Below are 17826 nucleotides of genomic sequence, written 5' to 3' on the forward strand. Positions count from 1 at the left end.
CGTCTTTTGTGGCCCTCCAGTTTTCGTCACGCTTTCAGGCTTACAGTTAGAAAATGGGACTCCACGCTTCCCTTTCCCGAGGCGGGAGTTGGCACAAGTCTCTCAGATGAGGTGGCTGGAGTGAGCGGTCAGGGTTCAGGCCTCTCCCTCCCAGCCTCCAGCCCCACATGGAGCAGACCCCAAGGCTGGTGGGAAGCCCCGGTGCGGGGGGTCAGGGCAGCTGCTCATGCTGGCGCCTCAGTTCAGGCCCCCCCCGTCCCTGGCCCCGCAAGGCTGATTTTCTAGAGAACCTACCCCCCTGCCACTCCCACACCCCGCTCTAGACACAACAAGCAGAGCATCGGCCTGGCTGGAAACGGGCCCTGTTTGTTGGCACGGTGTGAGCCGAGTCTCAAGTAAGTCTCTGCTTTCCCAATAAGAAACTAGCTCTCGGCCAAGCCTTGTCTTTCTGGATGCAGCGGACTCTTTCTCCCCGCCCAGCTGTTATTTGGAGTAGAAGTGGGTACACTTATTAGGTCCATCCCAGTGTTTCCCGAGTGTCATATGGACACAAAAGAATACCTGAGATGTCTTTAGGTGGTACATCCACAGGTAAACAATCTTTATCTTAATAGTTGTATATTTATTTTTACTTACCTTCTATTTTTGATCATTGATAGGGTTTTTTTCATTTGCTGTCATGACGTAAGATGAAAAAAATAGGTCTACTTGGGTTTTCTTTTTCTTTCTTTTTTTTTTTATGTGGTCCATTTTTAAAGTCTTTATTGAATTTGTTACAATATTGCTTCTGTTTTATGTTTTGGTTTTTGGGCCCCAAGGCCTGTGGAATCTTAGCTCCCTGACCGGGGATGCAAACCCACACCCCCTGCATTGGAAAGCGATGTCTTAACCACTGGACCGTCAGGGAAGTCCCCACTTGGGTTTTCAATGTGGGTTCATTTAAGAGAAAAGTATTAAGCATGTGACAGTACAGGTTTTGGTAGCTGTGACCCAAACATCAAGATGATGGTATTTGATGGCTGACGTTTGGGTGACACTTGTCAGTTTGATTCAATTTAGCCAATATTTGGGGAGTAGCTGCCAGGCCCATCCCTACATGTTTGGGAGCAGATGCTGGTAAAGAGTGTTTTGGGGTCCTTCATGGCGTTCTTGGTACAGAGCTCTGCTGAAATTGGCACAGTGTGGCCAAGGGGCCACTAACGCCTGTCCTTTCTGTGGCCCTTGCAGATATTGATGAGTGCCGGACCATCCCCGAGGCCTGCCGAGGAGACATGATGTGTGTTAACCAAAACGGCGGGTATTTATGCATCCCCCGAACAAACCCAGTGTATCGAGGGCCCTACTCCAACCCCTACTCCAACCCCTACTCAGGTCCGTACCCAGCAGCTGCACCCCCGCTGTCAGCTCCAAACTACCCCACGATTTCGAGGCCTCTCATGTGTCGCCTTGGATACCAGATGGATGAAGGCAACCAGTGTGTAGGTGAGTAGCCCAGCGTCCTAGGCTTCCTCTCCATTGGTGAAGGCATCGTCCTAGTCTAGCAGGTCAACCCCAAATGGGAAGTCAGTTCCCATGCAATGAACCAGTGAAACAACCTACGTGGCACACGGTTCTTTCACTCTTAGCAGCCTGTGTCTCTGGGTACCCTCCCACCTAGGGAGGAGTTTAGTGTGCTGTCTTATTGATAGTCCCCCAGAAAGCCAATTTGTTTTTTCTTTCTTTTCATCTATCTGTCTATCATCTATGTAACTATCTATCGATCTATCTATCTACCTATCATCAATCCATCATCTATCTATTTCTATCTATGTCTACCTGTCTATCAATCATTCATCTATGTATCTGTCTATCTGCCTTTAGATCATATCTATCATCTATCTGTTTGAAGACCAAGATCATGTTTTCTCTCTTCGATAACAAATATGTCTGGTCAGATGCAGTAAGTGAATCCCAGAGAGAAGATCTAGAAACGACCAGCTTTCTAGAGTCTTCAGCATTACTCACCCTCGAATGGAAACTTTGCTCCTGAAACAAAAGAAGCCTTGAGGGCCAAGGCCAACTGTTCTGGAAAGAAAGTGGGGTCCTTGGGTGGGGACCAGGGTTCTTTTGACCAAAAGGAGCCTCGCTGATGGGAGCTCATAGCAAGAGTGGACCTTGGGGAGGAAGGAGACGCCATATGCCATGATGTCCCCAGGCTGTTGGCAAGTGGTATGACAGGTGCCCTGGTATGCACTGGTGCTCTGTTGGCCAGTGTGGCCTTGGTGGAGGTTTACCTGGGATCCTCCCTTGTTGCTTCAGCTTTGGTTGGACCAAAACTTTGCAACTGTCTCCAGCTTTGGGGGACGGTCTAGAGTGATGACGGCTCCAAAGTTTTCTGATCATGCACCCATCTGCAAAATCCTTCTGAGCCTGGACCCTTACTATATGCGTGTTTATAAATTACATGCATATCCAGTTATTCTAATATGGTTGGAGGAGTGTAAAGTATATGTAAGAAATAGAAAAATTTAAAGGATGCGATCAAAATAAACCTGAATTGAAATTCTGATATTTCCTTCCTATACCCTGAAAGTTTGGTAGACCATCGGCCTACTTAGTGAGATTTTTGTTGGTCCCATTTCAGGGCTCTGAAGTGTTGAGCTGTAACCCACTGTTAGAAAGGCTGTGTTGGTGATTTTGTAATGTCTTCTATATGTTCATGCAAATGCGTGCATTTCCATTTGACTACATGGAAATAATATGCAAACAAGTATCTTTCAGAGCTAAAAGGGAAAATTGGATACACCTTAACTAAACTTCTCTATTCTTACTGGTCTCGAGGAGTGTGTGTGTGTGTATGTGGAGGGGGCGGGGGAGCTGGCCGAGGGTCACTTTGAACATAGACAAGTGTTCACAGGAAAAAGCAGACTGAATCAAGCCGTGGACTGAAGCACTGGTGGGGAAGACAGTAACGTACTTCCTTAGAACCTGTAGAACAACAGGCCGCTGTAACTGGCAGGGACTTTAACAGTCTGTAACTGCAGCCTCTTCCTTTTATAAAAAAGGGAGTGTGGACTCCACCAAGTTAGGTAATTACGGGAGTCCAGCTCTCCTGACAACCAGCCTACATTTTCCTAACTCGCCCATGTGACCTCTCTCTGGTTCGGTAGAAGAGAAATGATCCCGAAGCAAATGCAGAGAAAGAGAGGTTGGGGGTGGGGTGACGCTCTTCCACGAAGTCCTGTGGGGCTGGGTAAGCTGAGTGACCATGTGCACGTCTTGAAGTGAGGAAGCGGGTGGAGTGACCCGCCGAGTCACTCCAGGGTCTCGGGAGGGGCTTCGGGTGGCTGTAGGGCTCCCTGATGTCTTGGGCAGTCCTGCAGGCCCCTTTTGGGGAACAGCCTGGAATGGCCACAGGGCTCTCTGAAGCACCCCCCTCCCTCCCACAGCCCTCTTTCCAGGATCCCAGTGCCCTCGAGAATAAGACGCGGCTGGGAACACTGTTTATCTCCTGGTCCCTGTGACGTCATGCACTTTTTTACAGGCCCCCAACCTGTCACACGGGAGATGTGGAGTCTTCATAATGGCCCTTTTGTAAGGAGAATACGATCCAGGAACCCTAGGAGGACTGGCACCCGGCCCGTCCACTTCCAGAAAGTTCAGCCTTATGCATTCATAAGTCCCGGGTTCCTTCCAACCTCCCTTCACCCCACCCTGCCTTTTCTGGTTTACACAGGTCCTTCTGGGCATTATGAGAGGGGAAGTCATGGGAAGGGGGCCCCAGAAGGACGGGAACAGGGATGAGAGAGGCCGGCCTGGGAACAGGCCACAGGGAAGCAGGACTCAGAGACGGGGGGAGAGGGGGGAGGAACCAAAGGAACCGAGAGGGGGACATTGTTGAAAGGAGAAGCAGGTGATTTGGGTCATCACTGCCAGAGAAGGAGTGTCCCTGTTTCCCAGAATGTAGGTCTGATCCTGGCGAGGAAGCTGGAGTAAGCAACTCCAGTGTGATGGGGAGAATTGGGAAACGCTTCTAAAACTTCGGTGTTCTGAGAGGGGAGGACCACATCTCCAGAGGGCCTTCTTCTCCTCTTCCTCTTTAATGTAGAAAATAATCAACGACAGTGATGATGGCAGTAGTAGGAATAAAACCAAACATGTAGTGCTGCGTGCCAGGATCTTTACCTGAATGAACACGTTGAATCCTCACCACAACCCCTGCGGTAGGACTATTGTTGTTCCTGTTGGCCCTGAAGCACAGAGAGGTTAAGAATCTGTCCAAAGTCACACAGCAAATGAGGGCCGAGCCAGGACTTGAACCCATTCGGGCTCTGGATGAGGAAACTGAGGCTCAGCGAGGTAAAAGTTTGTTCAAGCCTCTCAAGAGTCAGTCCTGGAGCCATGATGAAAAACTAGGGCCTTCTCTTGCCTTGTTTTTTTTGTAAATAAATTTTTGTTCTGTAAAACTTTGAACCTAGACAAAAGCAGAGAGATCATTATGAACACTTGTCTACTTTTCACCCAGTTTGGTCATTCTCAACACAGACCCACTCTCATTTCTTCTATACTCTGACCCAGTGGATCAATTTAAAGCAAATCTCAGGCATCAAATCATTTTATCCTTAAATACTTCAGAATGTATCTCTAAGAGATAAAGCTTCTTTAAAAAATCATAGTCACAGTACCATTGTCAAACCTACAAAATCAACAATAATTCCTTTTTATCATTAAATATCTGGGTGGGATTCAACTTTCCTTGGTCATTTCGTAAATGTCCCCTTTCTATTGTTTTCTTTTAGAATCAGATCCAAACAAGGTCTACAGATTGCATTGGGTTAACTCTCTCTTAATCTTCTTTGTCTCTCTTACCATGTATTTGTTGAAGAGGCTGAGTCGTTTGTCCTGTAGAATTTCCTACATTTGGGATATTGCTGCTTGTGTTGTCCGGCTGGTATTTAACGTATTCCTTCAACCCCTCTATTTTTCCATAAACTGGTAATAGTTAAATCTAGAGACTTGATCCAATTGAAGTTTAAAGTTGGGGGCCAACTGTTTCCTACGTAGTGCCCTTGCTCTTTCGTCCTTTCCATGCCCTGGTTTCTTCCCATAAACTGTAAGTAAGTCTGCCTTAAAAAAGCAAGCGGACACTTTTCACTGAGGCTTTACTCTTTCTGGGTTTTGGACCCACTTTCAAGGCAGCAGATTCCTGCCTTGTCCCCTGCCTCTGCAGGCTGGGCCGGACCAGGCTCAGAGCCCGGGTCCCTTGAAGCCCTGAGCTTCCTTGTTGACCTCTCTGTTTGGTGTTCCACTTGGGAGGTGACTAGACCCTGCTCTTTCTGGAACAAAGTTTGGCCTCAGATTTGAGTCCACAAGCCCCAAGATGTAAATCTGGATCACTCAGGACCTTTGCAGGCAGAGTGATGCAGGCAGGAATCCAAGAATTACAGTTCAGGAACCAAGAAAGTTTTTGTCATCAAGAAAACTGGCGGGCTTCCCTGGTGGCGCAGTGGTTGAGAGTCCGCCTGCCGATGCAGGGGACACGGGTTCGTGCCCCGGTGTGGGAGGATCCCACATGCCGCGGAGCGGCTGGGCCCGTGAGCCATGGCCACTGAGCCTGCGCGTCCGGAGCCTGTTGCTCCGCAACGGGAGAGGCCACAACAGTGAGAGGCCCGCGTACCGAAAAAAAAAAAAAAAAAAAGAAAACTGGCATCTTGGCTTGTGGGTGCTCAGCACCAGGGCAACTGCCATGAGGGTGGTGGACTCATGGCTGGTTAGACTGTGTCCCCCAGATGCTGGCCCCTTGGGAGATCCGGTGGTCAGCATCTCAGAGGATGGAGAGCCAGATGGACATGGTTACTGGCCAAGAGGAAAGGGCTGTTGCAGGAAAGGCAGGATGCTGTGGAGTTAACGGTGTTGGTGCTGAAGACTCAGGGAGGGGTGAGCTGAGCGATTGGGCCCCTGGGATTTGAACCCCCATTAAGGAACCTTTCTATCATCATACTGCCTCTGAGAATAGGACCTTTGGCTAGGGTCCCTGAACGTTGATGCCACTTGTTTACGCGTATTTGTCCCATTTGGGGCTCAACTCGTCACCACTCTGGGTGGACATTCTTTGTTCTGGCTTTGCTAATCAGCTTGGCTCAGTGTCAAATCTAGGGACTCCACCAATAACTGATGCTCGTGAAATGTTTCACAACTGAGAAAGCAGTCTTTTACTAGAGCCGCGCTACCCCAGGGACTGAAGGAATTCCTCTGGTCATTTGTGAAGTTACAAGCAATATCTTTATACTCCCTCCTGGCCTGGGGTTTTCTCATTGATCAAAGCGCCTGAGCGGGCAGAGAGGAACACAAATGGATCCTTTTGGAAGATGAATGGCATTGGCCTGAGGCTTTCTCTTGAGTTATTTTTCCTGAAAGCCAGCCAATGTGTATTCAGTCACTGTTTATAGAGCACCTCTTTGGTGCCAGGCTCTGGCTTAGGCACGGAGGGGGCAGGGAGTCTGGGCACAGCCGTGGGGCTGTCTTCAGAGCTTACCATCAAGGAAGGGAGATTAGTCACGGAACAAGCAGCTGAACTACCAGGTGGCCTCTGATTGATTCCTGAGAAGTTCGAAGAGAAGGCAGAGATGGGAAGGCTGTGTGTGCTGGAGTGGAGAGGGCTGGAACTGGGAAGCCAGCCAGGCCTTGATTCTCACCTTGGTTTGGCCGCTTCCTGGCTGTGAGACTGGAGCCTCAGTTTCCTCATCTGTAAAATGGGTACAACAATGCCTACCTCACAGATAACTTGTGAAAATATCTTGCCCGGTGTCTGCACGGAGTATTACGTGTTAAGTGTTAATTGAGAAAGATCCTAGGGTCTTGAGATAACCTGTAGAGAGTCATCGAGTCTGAAAATGTATTGAGGGCCTAGTTCTTGAAAACCTTTAAAATGACCTAAAACCGAGCGTGGTACTCACCCACCTTGCAGACCTTGCTGGGCTTTGCCCAGTTCAATGCTTAATGAGACTTCAGTCAGATGCTTCGAGATGCCGGCAAAGGCTAGGTTTATTTAATTGTGGAACAAAACAATTAACCACCCAGCAGGTAAGACAAAGGGCAAGAGTGCTTGGATGGGGCAGCCGCCTGCAGGCTTTTCTTCTTACTTTTTTAACACAGGTTTGAAACCAAGTCCTCTGGATGAGACCGGAAAGAGAGCACAGGAAGCAGAAACCACTCGGTTCTTTAGCTGCTAAAGGCATCAGGACCAGGCAGGCCTGGTGAGGAGGGGGACCCAGGATTGAGGTGGGACACAGTCAGGTTTGCTCAGATGTCCTTGTGAACTGGGCCTCAGCAAGCCTGTTCACATGCGGCCCCCCGACTCAGGTTGTCCCATCTTGCTTCAGATCTCTCCCGATCATTGGCTGGAACGGTGAGCAAGCAGCTCAGCCTCTCTGAACCTCAGTTTTTCCATCTGTAAATAGGGATGACAGCATTAACTATTACTGTAGGATATTTGGGAGAATTCAATGAGATAGTGCATGTGCCTGGTCTAGTATGGAGGCTGGCTCTCAGTAAGGGTTAATAACAGTTAGTTGTTACAATGTTATTTTTACTGTGTCAGATCTCATCATTCCGTGATGAATTCTCCTACTCCAAACCCCTAGTCCTGTTATTCTGTTATTGTTTATTCTTTCCTCTGGGAATCAGACTTAAGAATGCAAGGCTTTTGGAGGGTTGAGGGTTGAATTCTCACCACTTTCAGTGTCAGGGGTTGGGGTTACTTGTGCTTCCAAGGAGAATGCAGCAGAGAAGGGGCTCCAGGAGGTTGTTCACAGCAGCTCTTCTTAGACATGAATGTGCCCCTGAGTCACCTGGGGAAATGCAGAGACTGACTCTGCAGGTCTGGTCTGGGGCCCGAGGTTCTGCCTTTTGCAGAAGCTCCTGGATGATGTGATCCTGCTGGTCCAGGAAGGCTCTTGTCCATCTGTCTACTCTTAGATAGGCCTGCGTTTAAAGAAAGGTAGAAACTTTATTTTTTAAATGAAATTCCCATATTATATGAATCTGTTAGAAGAATGTATTACTTTTGTTTAAAAACAAAAGCAAAAAATCCAAAAGAAATGTTTTTAAAGCCTACATTGAAGCAGCAGGCTGTAGTGGTAAAGACAGGACATCAGTAAGAGCTGAACTCTGATCCCAGAGCAGCTGTGTGCCATTAAGAAAGTCACTTGGCTTCTCTGGCCTAAGGTTTATTATCTGTGAAAAGAAGGGATTAGGGGTCTTAATATGGGGTCTGTGGATGGAATTTAGGGGATCCATTTTCATCTTTTTTCTCTACTAACTTCTAATGAAATTTAGTATTATTTTTCTTTATAGAGGCAGTAAGCCACAGGACTCTTAGCAATACCTGTGGCAGTATTAACAAGAGAAACACAGATATTTATACATCACATTACAACTGTACCAGTTATTCTGACACATTTTGAAGTTTTTGATGTATTTTGAAATATTATTTTGAAGTATTCTCACTTACCGTTACTTGAAAATTGTAGGAGATATTAGACCTGCTGTCCAGTCTTGTCATTTCTAATTTTTGTCACTGATAAAGAAGCGTGTATATTGCTATACATATTACACATATGTTTAAAAACTATTTTGATAACTGTCTTCCAGTGTAATTGGGTTCTTTCATAATCCTGCGAATTTAACGTATGCAATTAAAAACATTACTCTGAGAAAGGGTCCATGGCTTCATCCGTCTGCAAAACGCATTCCCTGGACCAGATGATTTCTTCAATCCCCAGTCCTTAGGAAAGATAATGTTTGTGTCCAGACAGCCTGGGCTTTCTGTTAACTCGCTCTCACCTGGATCACTCGTGATGTGGTCCTTCTCTACTCGTGTGTTTCAACCAGCCCACACACTTGGTGACATCTTCTACTAGGACCGCGTCAGTCCTCCGTTTATGAGGAAGCCCGAACCACCCACGGTTGGAGCCACCCACGGGGACTGGCCCCGGCCTGCGGTGAGGTCCAGGGCACTGGCCAGCCTCCACAGCGCTGTGTGGAAACCCACTGTGGGGCACGCCCGGCCCTGGGTGCCTTTGTGTGTGGAATAGGCACTTCCCCACTGCCTAGCGTGGCAGTTTTCTCAATGAACCACAACTTTTTCTTGGCTCTCACCTTATGTTCCTTGGTCTGGTCATGTTCCTGTTCAATATGTTCCATTCTGGGATTAGCCAGTTGTGTGTGAAGAGCAAGCGTGGGGATCGCAGGAGGATGGAGAAGCGGGAACTTTGAGCAGCAGCACGGTCCAGCTTTGCTTTGGATGGTCCCAGTGAAAGCGGGTGTTAAGGCCAGATCTCCAGAGAGCCCCTGCCGGAGGGCCATTGCAGCCCGTTCAGCCACGTGTGCTTGAGATTAGTGGGAGGCGCACGTGATGATGTTTCTCAAAGAGGCGCAGGGATTCTGAATGTGTGGGAAGGTGTCTGTACCTCCTCCTTCGTCGTCAATACTGGTTGTAGATCTCTTTTCAAAGATCCTTTTGACGAAGGCGGGTGAGCACGCCACTGGAAAACTTGAGAGCAGAACTGCTCGCATAGGTTCTGCGCCCGCCTTGGCAGCTTCTGCGGGAGCTCTGCATGGCTCTGCTCTGCGTGTGTGCATGGCGTCTGCGGCTCCTGCCCCCACCCCAGCGTGATGCAAGAAACAGTGATTTGGGAACTCTCTGTGCTATTAGGAAAGGATTAAATGAAATAAAGAAGTACAAATACCATATGAAAGCAAAGTATTAGTGTCCTGGAGAGTGTGTGCATGCATACTGATTGAAAACCATATGAAACTGATCAGTATGGTCAGTTTCAAAATCAGTATGAAACTGATTAAAACCATAAATTAGGAATCCTATTTAATGTTGCCAACAACAGCCTCAAGCAAATATCATCTGCGAGGCCCAAGTTATAATATCTGCTGTTACCCAAAGAAAGGGGATCTTTGTATTCTCAAAGGCCTGGAAGGAGTCGGTGACTAGGCCAGGGAGTGGTGGAAGGCAGTTGAATGCGTGGGGAGAGTGTGGGCTCTCGATTCAGAGATGCTGGGGTTCGAACCCCACCCCCGCACAGGTGCCTGGCTCCGAGCGGTAAACACTTTGAGTGGCCTATCCCACTTTGAGTGGGATGATAGTACTTGTTTTTAGCCAAGGATGTGCTGAGTGTCTGGTAGTCCTGTCTGCAACCGCTAAGCAATAGCTGCTGTCACTCTCCCTACCCCTTCCCGGAGGGGCAGCAACTCTGTTGCGTCATATCTTGCCAATCCCTGCCCAGCCACAGGGGCAGACGGGGCAGGTGCTTGCTGGCAGCTTATCCCAGGTGGGGAGGTTTGAGGAGGGAGAGGGAAAGGGGAGGAATTCCCTGGCGGTCCAGTGGTTAGGACTCTGTCCTGCCACTGCAGGGGGCACGGGTTCGATCCCTGGTCAGGGAACTAAGATTCCGCATGCCAAGCAGTGTGGCCAAAAAACAAAAAAAGAAGGCGAGGGAAAGTCACCGCCTTTGGGTTTGCGACCACGAGCTGATTCTTCTCCCTGGCTCCACTCAGCCCGAGGGCCTGCCTTTGAGCTGTTCTCTGGGGCCCTCTTACCCCTGGGGGTGCCTAGGAGGCAGATGGGTACATTCATTCTCTTCCTTTGGCTGCCAGCCTCTCTGGACACATGGACACGCAGACAGACAGAAAGACAGACTCCAGGCCACGCTGGCCGAGCAGGCAGTGACTGGGAAGTGCTGGTGGCCTCGTCTGACCCGTCATCAGAGAGACCCCTGAGTCAGATGACCCCCGAGCAGTCTGGCTGGTCTCCCACTTGGAGGCAGAAAGGCCGCGGCTTCCTGGCATCCCGCAGGTGTGTGACAGAGGGCAGGCAGGTGCCCACGTGCTCTCACCAGGGCGTAGGTGTTGGGAGTTGGGACTGTGGCGGGAGGGTTCCTTGGACGCGGCCACTGCGCCAGCATCCACTGTTTATCCTCAGCATCTGGCAGCGTGAATTCTCAGTAAGCTATTGACAACTAATGAATGAATGAGTGAAGGGATGAATGGAAGGAGAGTGTGGGCACCGTTCAACTCAGGCGAGTGGGGGTACCTTCACTCACTTCCATACTCGGTCTCTCATCACCCCTCAAAGCCCACCCCCCGACCGGCCCCCACTGTGCTGGGTGCCGAGGGAGGACCAAGGTAACCAAGCTTGTCTCTGTTCCTTGAACGCCAGGGCCGTGGTTACTGTGTGTGCCCCCACACCCGACATGCTTCCTTGGACCACCGGCACTCAGTGGGTGTTGAACTGAATTGAATTTACGCTGTAGCTGAGGGGCTGATGGGCAAAGATCTGTTCAGACTGATTTACAAAGGGACCTACCTCCACCATCCTTTCCGCTTTGGGCTGTGCCACAGGGGAAATCTGTGGAAGGCTGTGTTCTTTCCATCTTGGACCTGGGACTTTGTTTCTCTGCCATGGGAGGGATTGGCTCTCAGGGATCCGCCTCCAGCCAGGGTCAGCTCCTCGCAAAACTCCAAGGGGCTCCATTCAATTGTGTGACATGCTGTTGGCATCCCCTGGAGCCCAGCAAGCAGCAGGAGGCTCCTGTTTGTCTTGGAAACAGAGGTGCATGCTTGGGGAAGGGTCCCCGGGCCATCTCCTTGGGGGCTGGCAGGGAAAGGACATTCACAGGATTCCTTCCCTCCAGAGGGACTCAGACATCAGACTGGATGTTAAGGACTGACCTCCCATTCCCCTCGGCTTGTCGGAGCCGGGCCAGAGGGGAGATGGGGACAGCCAGCCCTGGGCCCTGCCCCAGGCAGCCAACATCCACAGGCTCCAGGGGACGCGGGCGGGTCGGGGCTGGGAGGCGATGAGGCGTGGGGGACTTGTCAGTGTGAACTGACTTTCCTTCAAGCTAAAACATTTGCAGAAACCCAGCCAGGGTTGATTTATGAGCCCCACATATTTCACAGGTCTTAAAGCATCCCCCAGGAATCAATGAGGTCAGACAGAACAGACTTTGCATCCGGAATCAGTATGAAATTGGCATCTTCAACAGTTCCCATGGGAAGCAAGGGATAATAATTTAAGGGAGATTATATTAAATATTGCAAAGACACAAAAAACCTGGACTCTGCTTCATTCCCGTTGGGGAGAAAGACAAGTCATCTGTTTTCTGCATCTGAGCTGGATGAGGGGTGGCCGTTTCTGCTGAAGCCACTGTGACCAAAATGAAACATGATGGGAGGGGGGCACTAGGGCGGGCGATGAACTCAGAGCCAACTTAGCAGTGACCACAGCATCCTGTACTGTGTCCTCTGCTGCATGCTCTGTAACAGTGATAAATAGAGATTTGTGTTTATTTATTTAATGTCTCTCTGTCCAGCAGGAACTTTCTGTCTTGTTCACTGTTGTATTTTTAGCACCTGATAAATATTTGTTGAACAAGCAGAAAAGCGACATGCGGTGAATTGTATGTAGTGTGTAAATGAGTGAGAGAAGCTGATTACACCTCAGGTACAGTTGTCCACATAGATTAATTTATTATCATTAATGGACTTCATTCGTTTATCATTTCCATGCTGGGGTCTGTGCTGTTCGCACAAAGATAAATCAGGCATCATCACTACCTTCGGGAATTCACAGTCTCTTGCCAGGAGTTGAGGTAGGTTGGTAGGATGTAGGGAGCCCAACACATACATAGTTATAGCCCAAGGTAATGGGACAGCAGCCAAAGCAGGTACAAGGCTCTCTGTTGGCCCTGGCTGGAGTGATCACAGAATCCTTCCATAAGGACAGGTGTTACACATCTGTGCATCCATTTGATTATACACGTATTCACTGAGCACGTCTGTGTGTCAGACACTGCCAAGTGCTGGGAGGGGATCTAAAGATGAATAAGAGTTGGTCCCTGCCTTCAGGATCTCACAGCTGAGCAGATGTGAGTGGGAGTGGGGGAAGGGTGGGTGCCCGTAACTCATCAGTGTCTTTTTTTTTTTTTTTTTTTTTTTTTTTTTGGCGTGGCGGGGGCCTCTCACTGTTGTGGCCTCTCCCGTTGTGGAGCACAGGCTCCGGACGCGCAGGCTCAGCGGCCATGGCTCACGGGCCCAGCCGCTCCGCGGCATGTGGGATCCTCCCAGACCGGGGCACGAACCCGTGTCCCCTGCATCGGCAGGTGGACTCTCAACCACTGCGCCACCAGGGAAGCCCTCATCAGTGTCTTTACATGAGCCGGAGTGTGAGGGGTGGTGAGAGCAGTATGGCTGGGTGCTGTAGGGGTGCCCGCAAGGGATAGGGATTCTGCTCTGGCAATGGATATGATGGCCTCTAAGTCGATGTTTGGAGGCTTGAGTAGAATTTTCATGTGGGAGATGGTGAAGGGCTTTCTGGGTTGAGGGAACAGCCTGGGCAAAGACATGGAGGCCAGAAGCTTCACGGCACATTGAGGACTGCTGGTGAGGACCAGCCTTGGTCGTGAGCCCATTGGTCACCTGCCCATTTACGACAGCCAGTGCACGGCTGCAACATGGACACGGGGTGGGGTCGGGGCAGCCGTAGAGTGAGAGATGAGGCTAAGGAACTTGGCATGGCCTTGAATGCCATGCCAATCTCTTGGACTCTGTTCTGTAAACACTGGTTTTTAAGTGGTATCTTGACATCTGTTTGAAGAAGATTCCTGGTTTAGGAGCCCAGGAATTAAATCACGACTGGGGTCATGATTTAATCTCATCACTGCAACAAACTCAGTGAGGGGGTCGTGGCTCCTTTTCCCTCTCTTTCAGGGCTCCATTTCCCCATCTATACAAGAGGGGCCGAACCACAGTCTCCAAGGCTCCCTGCAGCCCTGACCACTCAGGATGTGGAACATGCTTGTGACTACTAGGTGAGGGTACATTCCGGAGGCAGGTAGATTCTAGAGATAGTATCTTTTCACTGGAGGCAGTGATTTTGCATTAAGTCTATAAGAGTAATGATTGGACCGCCTCTAAGGATATCGCCTCCATGCGCTCTAAGAATCCTGCTTGGAGCCTTCTTTTAAGCTTGAGGCAGAGATGAGCCCTTTTTTGAGTCCCTCCAGGAAAGGGGCATCAGTGGATGGTGATGAAATTAGCTCTGACTGTGATGATAGCACATGGCCTGGTCCTGTAAGAAATCTGGCGTTGCCTTTATAACACCTGGGGAGAATTTGCAAGCAGCCGGAGCAAAACACAAATTCCTCGCAAAGCCAAGCATCTTCTTAGATTGACCAATGGGCTAAGAATGTAAGAGTTCCACAATCAGACCTTTCTAGGAAATCCCGCACCTCAGACCTTCTAAACAGACCCTTTTTAAAGGATCGTCTCAATCTCATTTAGCTCTAGAGAGCAGGAGCTGGCCCAGGACCAGGTGGTGCTGGCCTGTGGTCTGATGGCTACTCACTGTGGGAAGCTGGATCCTATAGTTACATCCTTAAGGGACTCCCTTAATTATAATAATTCCCATTTGAACATTGCCTCTCGCTTTTCCAAATGCTTTCGCATCTACTGAATTCTCAGACAGCCCAGTAGGCAGGCTCAGGATCGTTTTCCCCATTTTAGAGAATACTTGGAAGGGCTCTGTGACTGTCCCAATATCCCACAGTTTATCCATGGGAGAGGTCGACCAGAGTGTAAACTTGCTGACTTTCAGACCCTCCTCCTCCCGTAAGATGGGCCAGATGCTCTTTACTGATCACAGGCTACACTGGCCTCCTTTGTCTTCTCAAACAGAGCATCCCCACCCCAGGGCCTTTGCACTTTCAAGTCCCTCTGTTTGGAACTCTTTCTGGTTCATTCTCCTCCTTCAGGCTTCAGCTCAGTAGATGATACCTTCTTAAAGAGCCTGTCCCTGACCAACCTGTCCAAAGTCACCCTGCAATCATTCTCCGTCACAGCTCGTATCATTATTACTTGTCCCAAACTTGAGAGTGTGTAAAATCATCTGGAGGGCTTCAAACACAGATTGCTGGCTCCCACCCGCAGAATTTCTGATTCAGTAGGTCTGGGGTGAGGCCTGGGCCTTCAAGTGGTGCTAATCCTTCTGGTCCGGGACCTTACTTTGAGAACCGCTGATTGATGTGGCCTCTCCCGTTGCGGAGCACAGCCTCCGGACGCGTAGGCTCAGCGGCCATGGCTCACGGGCCCAGGCGCTCCGCGGCATGTGGGATCCTTCCAGACCGGGGCACGAATCCGTGTCCCCCGCATCGGTAGGCGGACTCTCAACCACTGCGCCACCAGGGAAGCCCAATGACTATCTTTTAATTAAATAGTTTTATTGAGGCATAATTGACATGTAACGTTATATTAGTTTCAGGTATACAGTATAATGATTCAATGTATATGTCGTATCCCCACAATAAGTCTAGTTAACATCCATCACCATACATAGTTAAAAAAATTTTTTTTCTTGTGATGAGAACTTTTAAGATCTACTCTCAACAACGTTCAAACAGGAAATACAGTATTATTAACTATAGTCACCATGAGGTATGTTACATCCCTATGACTTATTTATTTTATAACTGGGTATTTGTACCTTTTGACTCACTTCACCCATTTCGTCCACCCCTACCCCCTACCTCTGGCAACCACCAATCTGTTCTCTGTATCTATGAGCTTTTTTTCCCTTAAGAGTCCAATATAAGTGAGGTCTGAGGAACTGGTCTTTCTCTGACTTATTTCATTTAGCATAATGCCCTCAAGGTCCATCCATGTTGTAGCAAATAGAAAGATTCCCCCCGCTTTTTTATTTATTTATTTATTTGTTTTATTTATTTGTTTTTGGCTGCGTTGGGTCCTCGTTGCTGGGCACGGGCTTTCTTTTAGTTGCTGCGAGCGGGGGCTACTCTTCATTGCAGTGCGCAGGCTTCTCATTGCGGTGGCTTCTCTTGTTGCGGAGCACGGGCTCTAGGCGTGGAGGCTTCAGTAGTTGTGGCACGTGAGCTCAGTAGTCATGGCTCACGGGTCTAGAGAGCAGGCTTAGTAGTTGTGGCACACGGACTTCGTTGCTCCGCGGAATGTGGGATCTTCCTGAACCAGGGCTCAAACCCGTGTCCCCTGCACTGGCAGGTGGATTCTTAGCCACTGGGGAAGCCCAAGATTTCCCTTTTTTATGGCTGAATAATATTCTATATTATGTATATACCACCTTTTCTTTATCCATTCATCCACAGATGGACATGTGGGTTGTTTCCATATCTTGGCTGTACTTATTTGTTTATTGTCTATTCCATCTCTTATCTTGTTTCTGCTCTATCCCTAGTGCCTGGTCCATCATTTGTATTTGTCAAATGAGTATTGACTGAAGACTCAGTCGGACTCCTTGCTTTATAATCGTCCCACACCTAAGAAGGAAGGTCAAACGTTGACAGAAACCCCGGGAGTTATTTGGTCTGATCTCTTCTCCCCGTTACCTTTTTCTTTAACTTTTTTCGCATTCACGTTTTTTCTAAGGGTCATTATTATTTTTTTTTTTTATTGAAGTATAGTTGATATGCAAAATTATATGTTACAGGCGTACAACACAGTGATTCACAACTTTAAAGGTTTACTCCATTTATAATTATTATAAAATATTGGCTATATTCCCTGTGTTGTACAATATATTTTTATAGTTTATTTTATACATAATAGTTTGTACCTCTTGATCCCCTATCCCTATCTTGCCCTCACCCTTCCCTCTCCCCACTGGTAACCACTAGTTTACTCTTTATCTCTGTGCGTCTGTTTCTCTTTTTGTTATGTTCACTAGTTTGTTGTTCTAAGGGTCATTATTAAATTTATGTATAGATTTCATGGACAATTTTTATAAAATTCCAATGATTTGCGCTGTCTGGGTTCAAGGAGGGTTGTCCAAAATCCAACCAAGCCATAGGGCATCCGGCCAAGTGTGGCTCCCTGAGTCTGCCATGTCTCTGTGCTGTACTTAAACCTTGCTACTCACCTCCCCTGTCAGCAGGTGGGGAAGAGCCCACACATCCTCACTCTTCCCCCTTTGACAAATTACAGGCGAGCTAGCTGCCATTGGGGTGGGAGGGAGAATACAGGTTGGGACTATGACTCAGGGTTTTCCCTTTGTGACGAGCAGATTGGCACTAAGGGAAGAAACCTTGATCTTGGGCTTGTCAGCACTTTGTTCAAACAAACTGCAACCCAGTCCCGATGCCACAGCTGTAAACCTCTTGGGAACTTTCTGGGTAAATGAATTAGAATTTTATGACTGCCTTGCGTAGAACACTTATCCTAACTCCCAAAGTGGTACTTTCAGAACCCTCAAGTGTCTGACGCCTCTCCTATCCTGAGGTTTCAAAAGAACAAAGTTGAGATTTGCCAGACTGGAATTGGGTTTTTTTTTTTCCACTAGTGCATTTTATTTTATTTTATTTTTAAGTTTTATTGGAGTATAATTGCTTTACAATGGTGTGTTAGTTTCTGCTTTATAACAAAGTGAATCAGTTATACAAATACATATATCCCCATATCTCCTCCCTCTTGTGTCTCCCTCCCACCCTCCCTACCCCACCCCTCTAGGTGGTCACAAAGCACCAAGCTGAGCTCCCTGTGCTATGCGGCTGCTTCCCACTAGCTATCTATTTTACATTTGGAATTGGGTTTTAAATGTAAAATTTGATCTTCCCTGTCTAAGGGGAGTTGAAGATGAAGTCTGAGGTGTTTATGGATCCTCCCAAGGTAGCACTGTGGCTGGGGGAGTGCTGAGGGTGGGCTAGGGCCAAGCTTCGTCCTTTAGTTGGGGGCGGGGCTCCTTTGAGGACCCAAGGGAAATGGAGTGTGTGGGTGTGTGTGTGTGTGTGTGTGTGTGTGTGTGTGTGT

The 17826-nt window shown here is 48.6% G+C and overlaps 1 protein-coding gene across 3 annotated transcripts in view; it reads left to right on the forward strand.

Moving 5' to 3' along the window:
• FBLN5 (fibulin 5) overlaps positions 1-17826 on the forward strand; it is an 81122-nt gene that overhangs the window by 8849 nt on the left and 54447 nt on the right. For all 3 annotated transcript variants that reach the window (XM_024736351.1, XM_024736352.1, XM_024736350.1), the window contains one exon: positions 1228-1482. In XM_024736351.1, coding sequence (XP_024592119.1) covers positions 1228-1482 — 255 coding nt within the window. The remainder of the gene's footprint in view (positions 1-1227; positions 1483-17826) is intronic.

Source organism: Neophocaena asiaeorientalis, unplaced genomic scaffold, assembly GCF_003031525.2.
Source record: "Neophocaena asiaeorientalis asiaeorientalis breed wild unplaced genomic scaffold, Neophocaena_asiaeorientalis_V1.1 scaffold152, whole genome shotgun sequence".
In the NCBI taxonomy this organism is placed as follows: domain Eukaryota; kingdom Metazoa; phylum Chordata; class Mammalia; order Artiodactyla; family Phocoenidae; genus Neophocaena; species Neophocaena asiaeorientalis.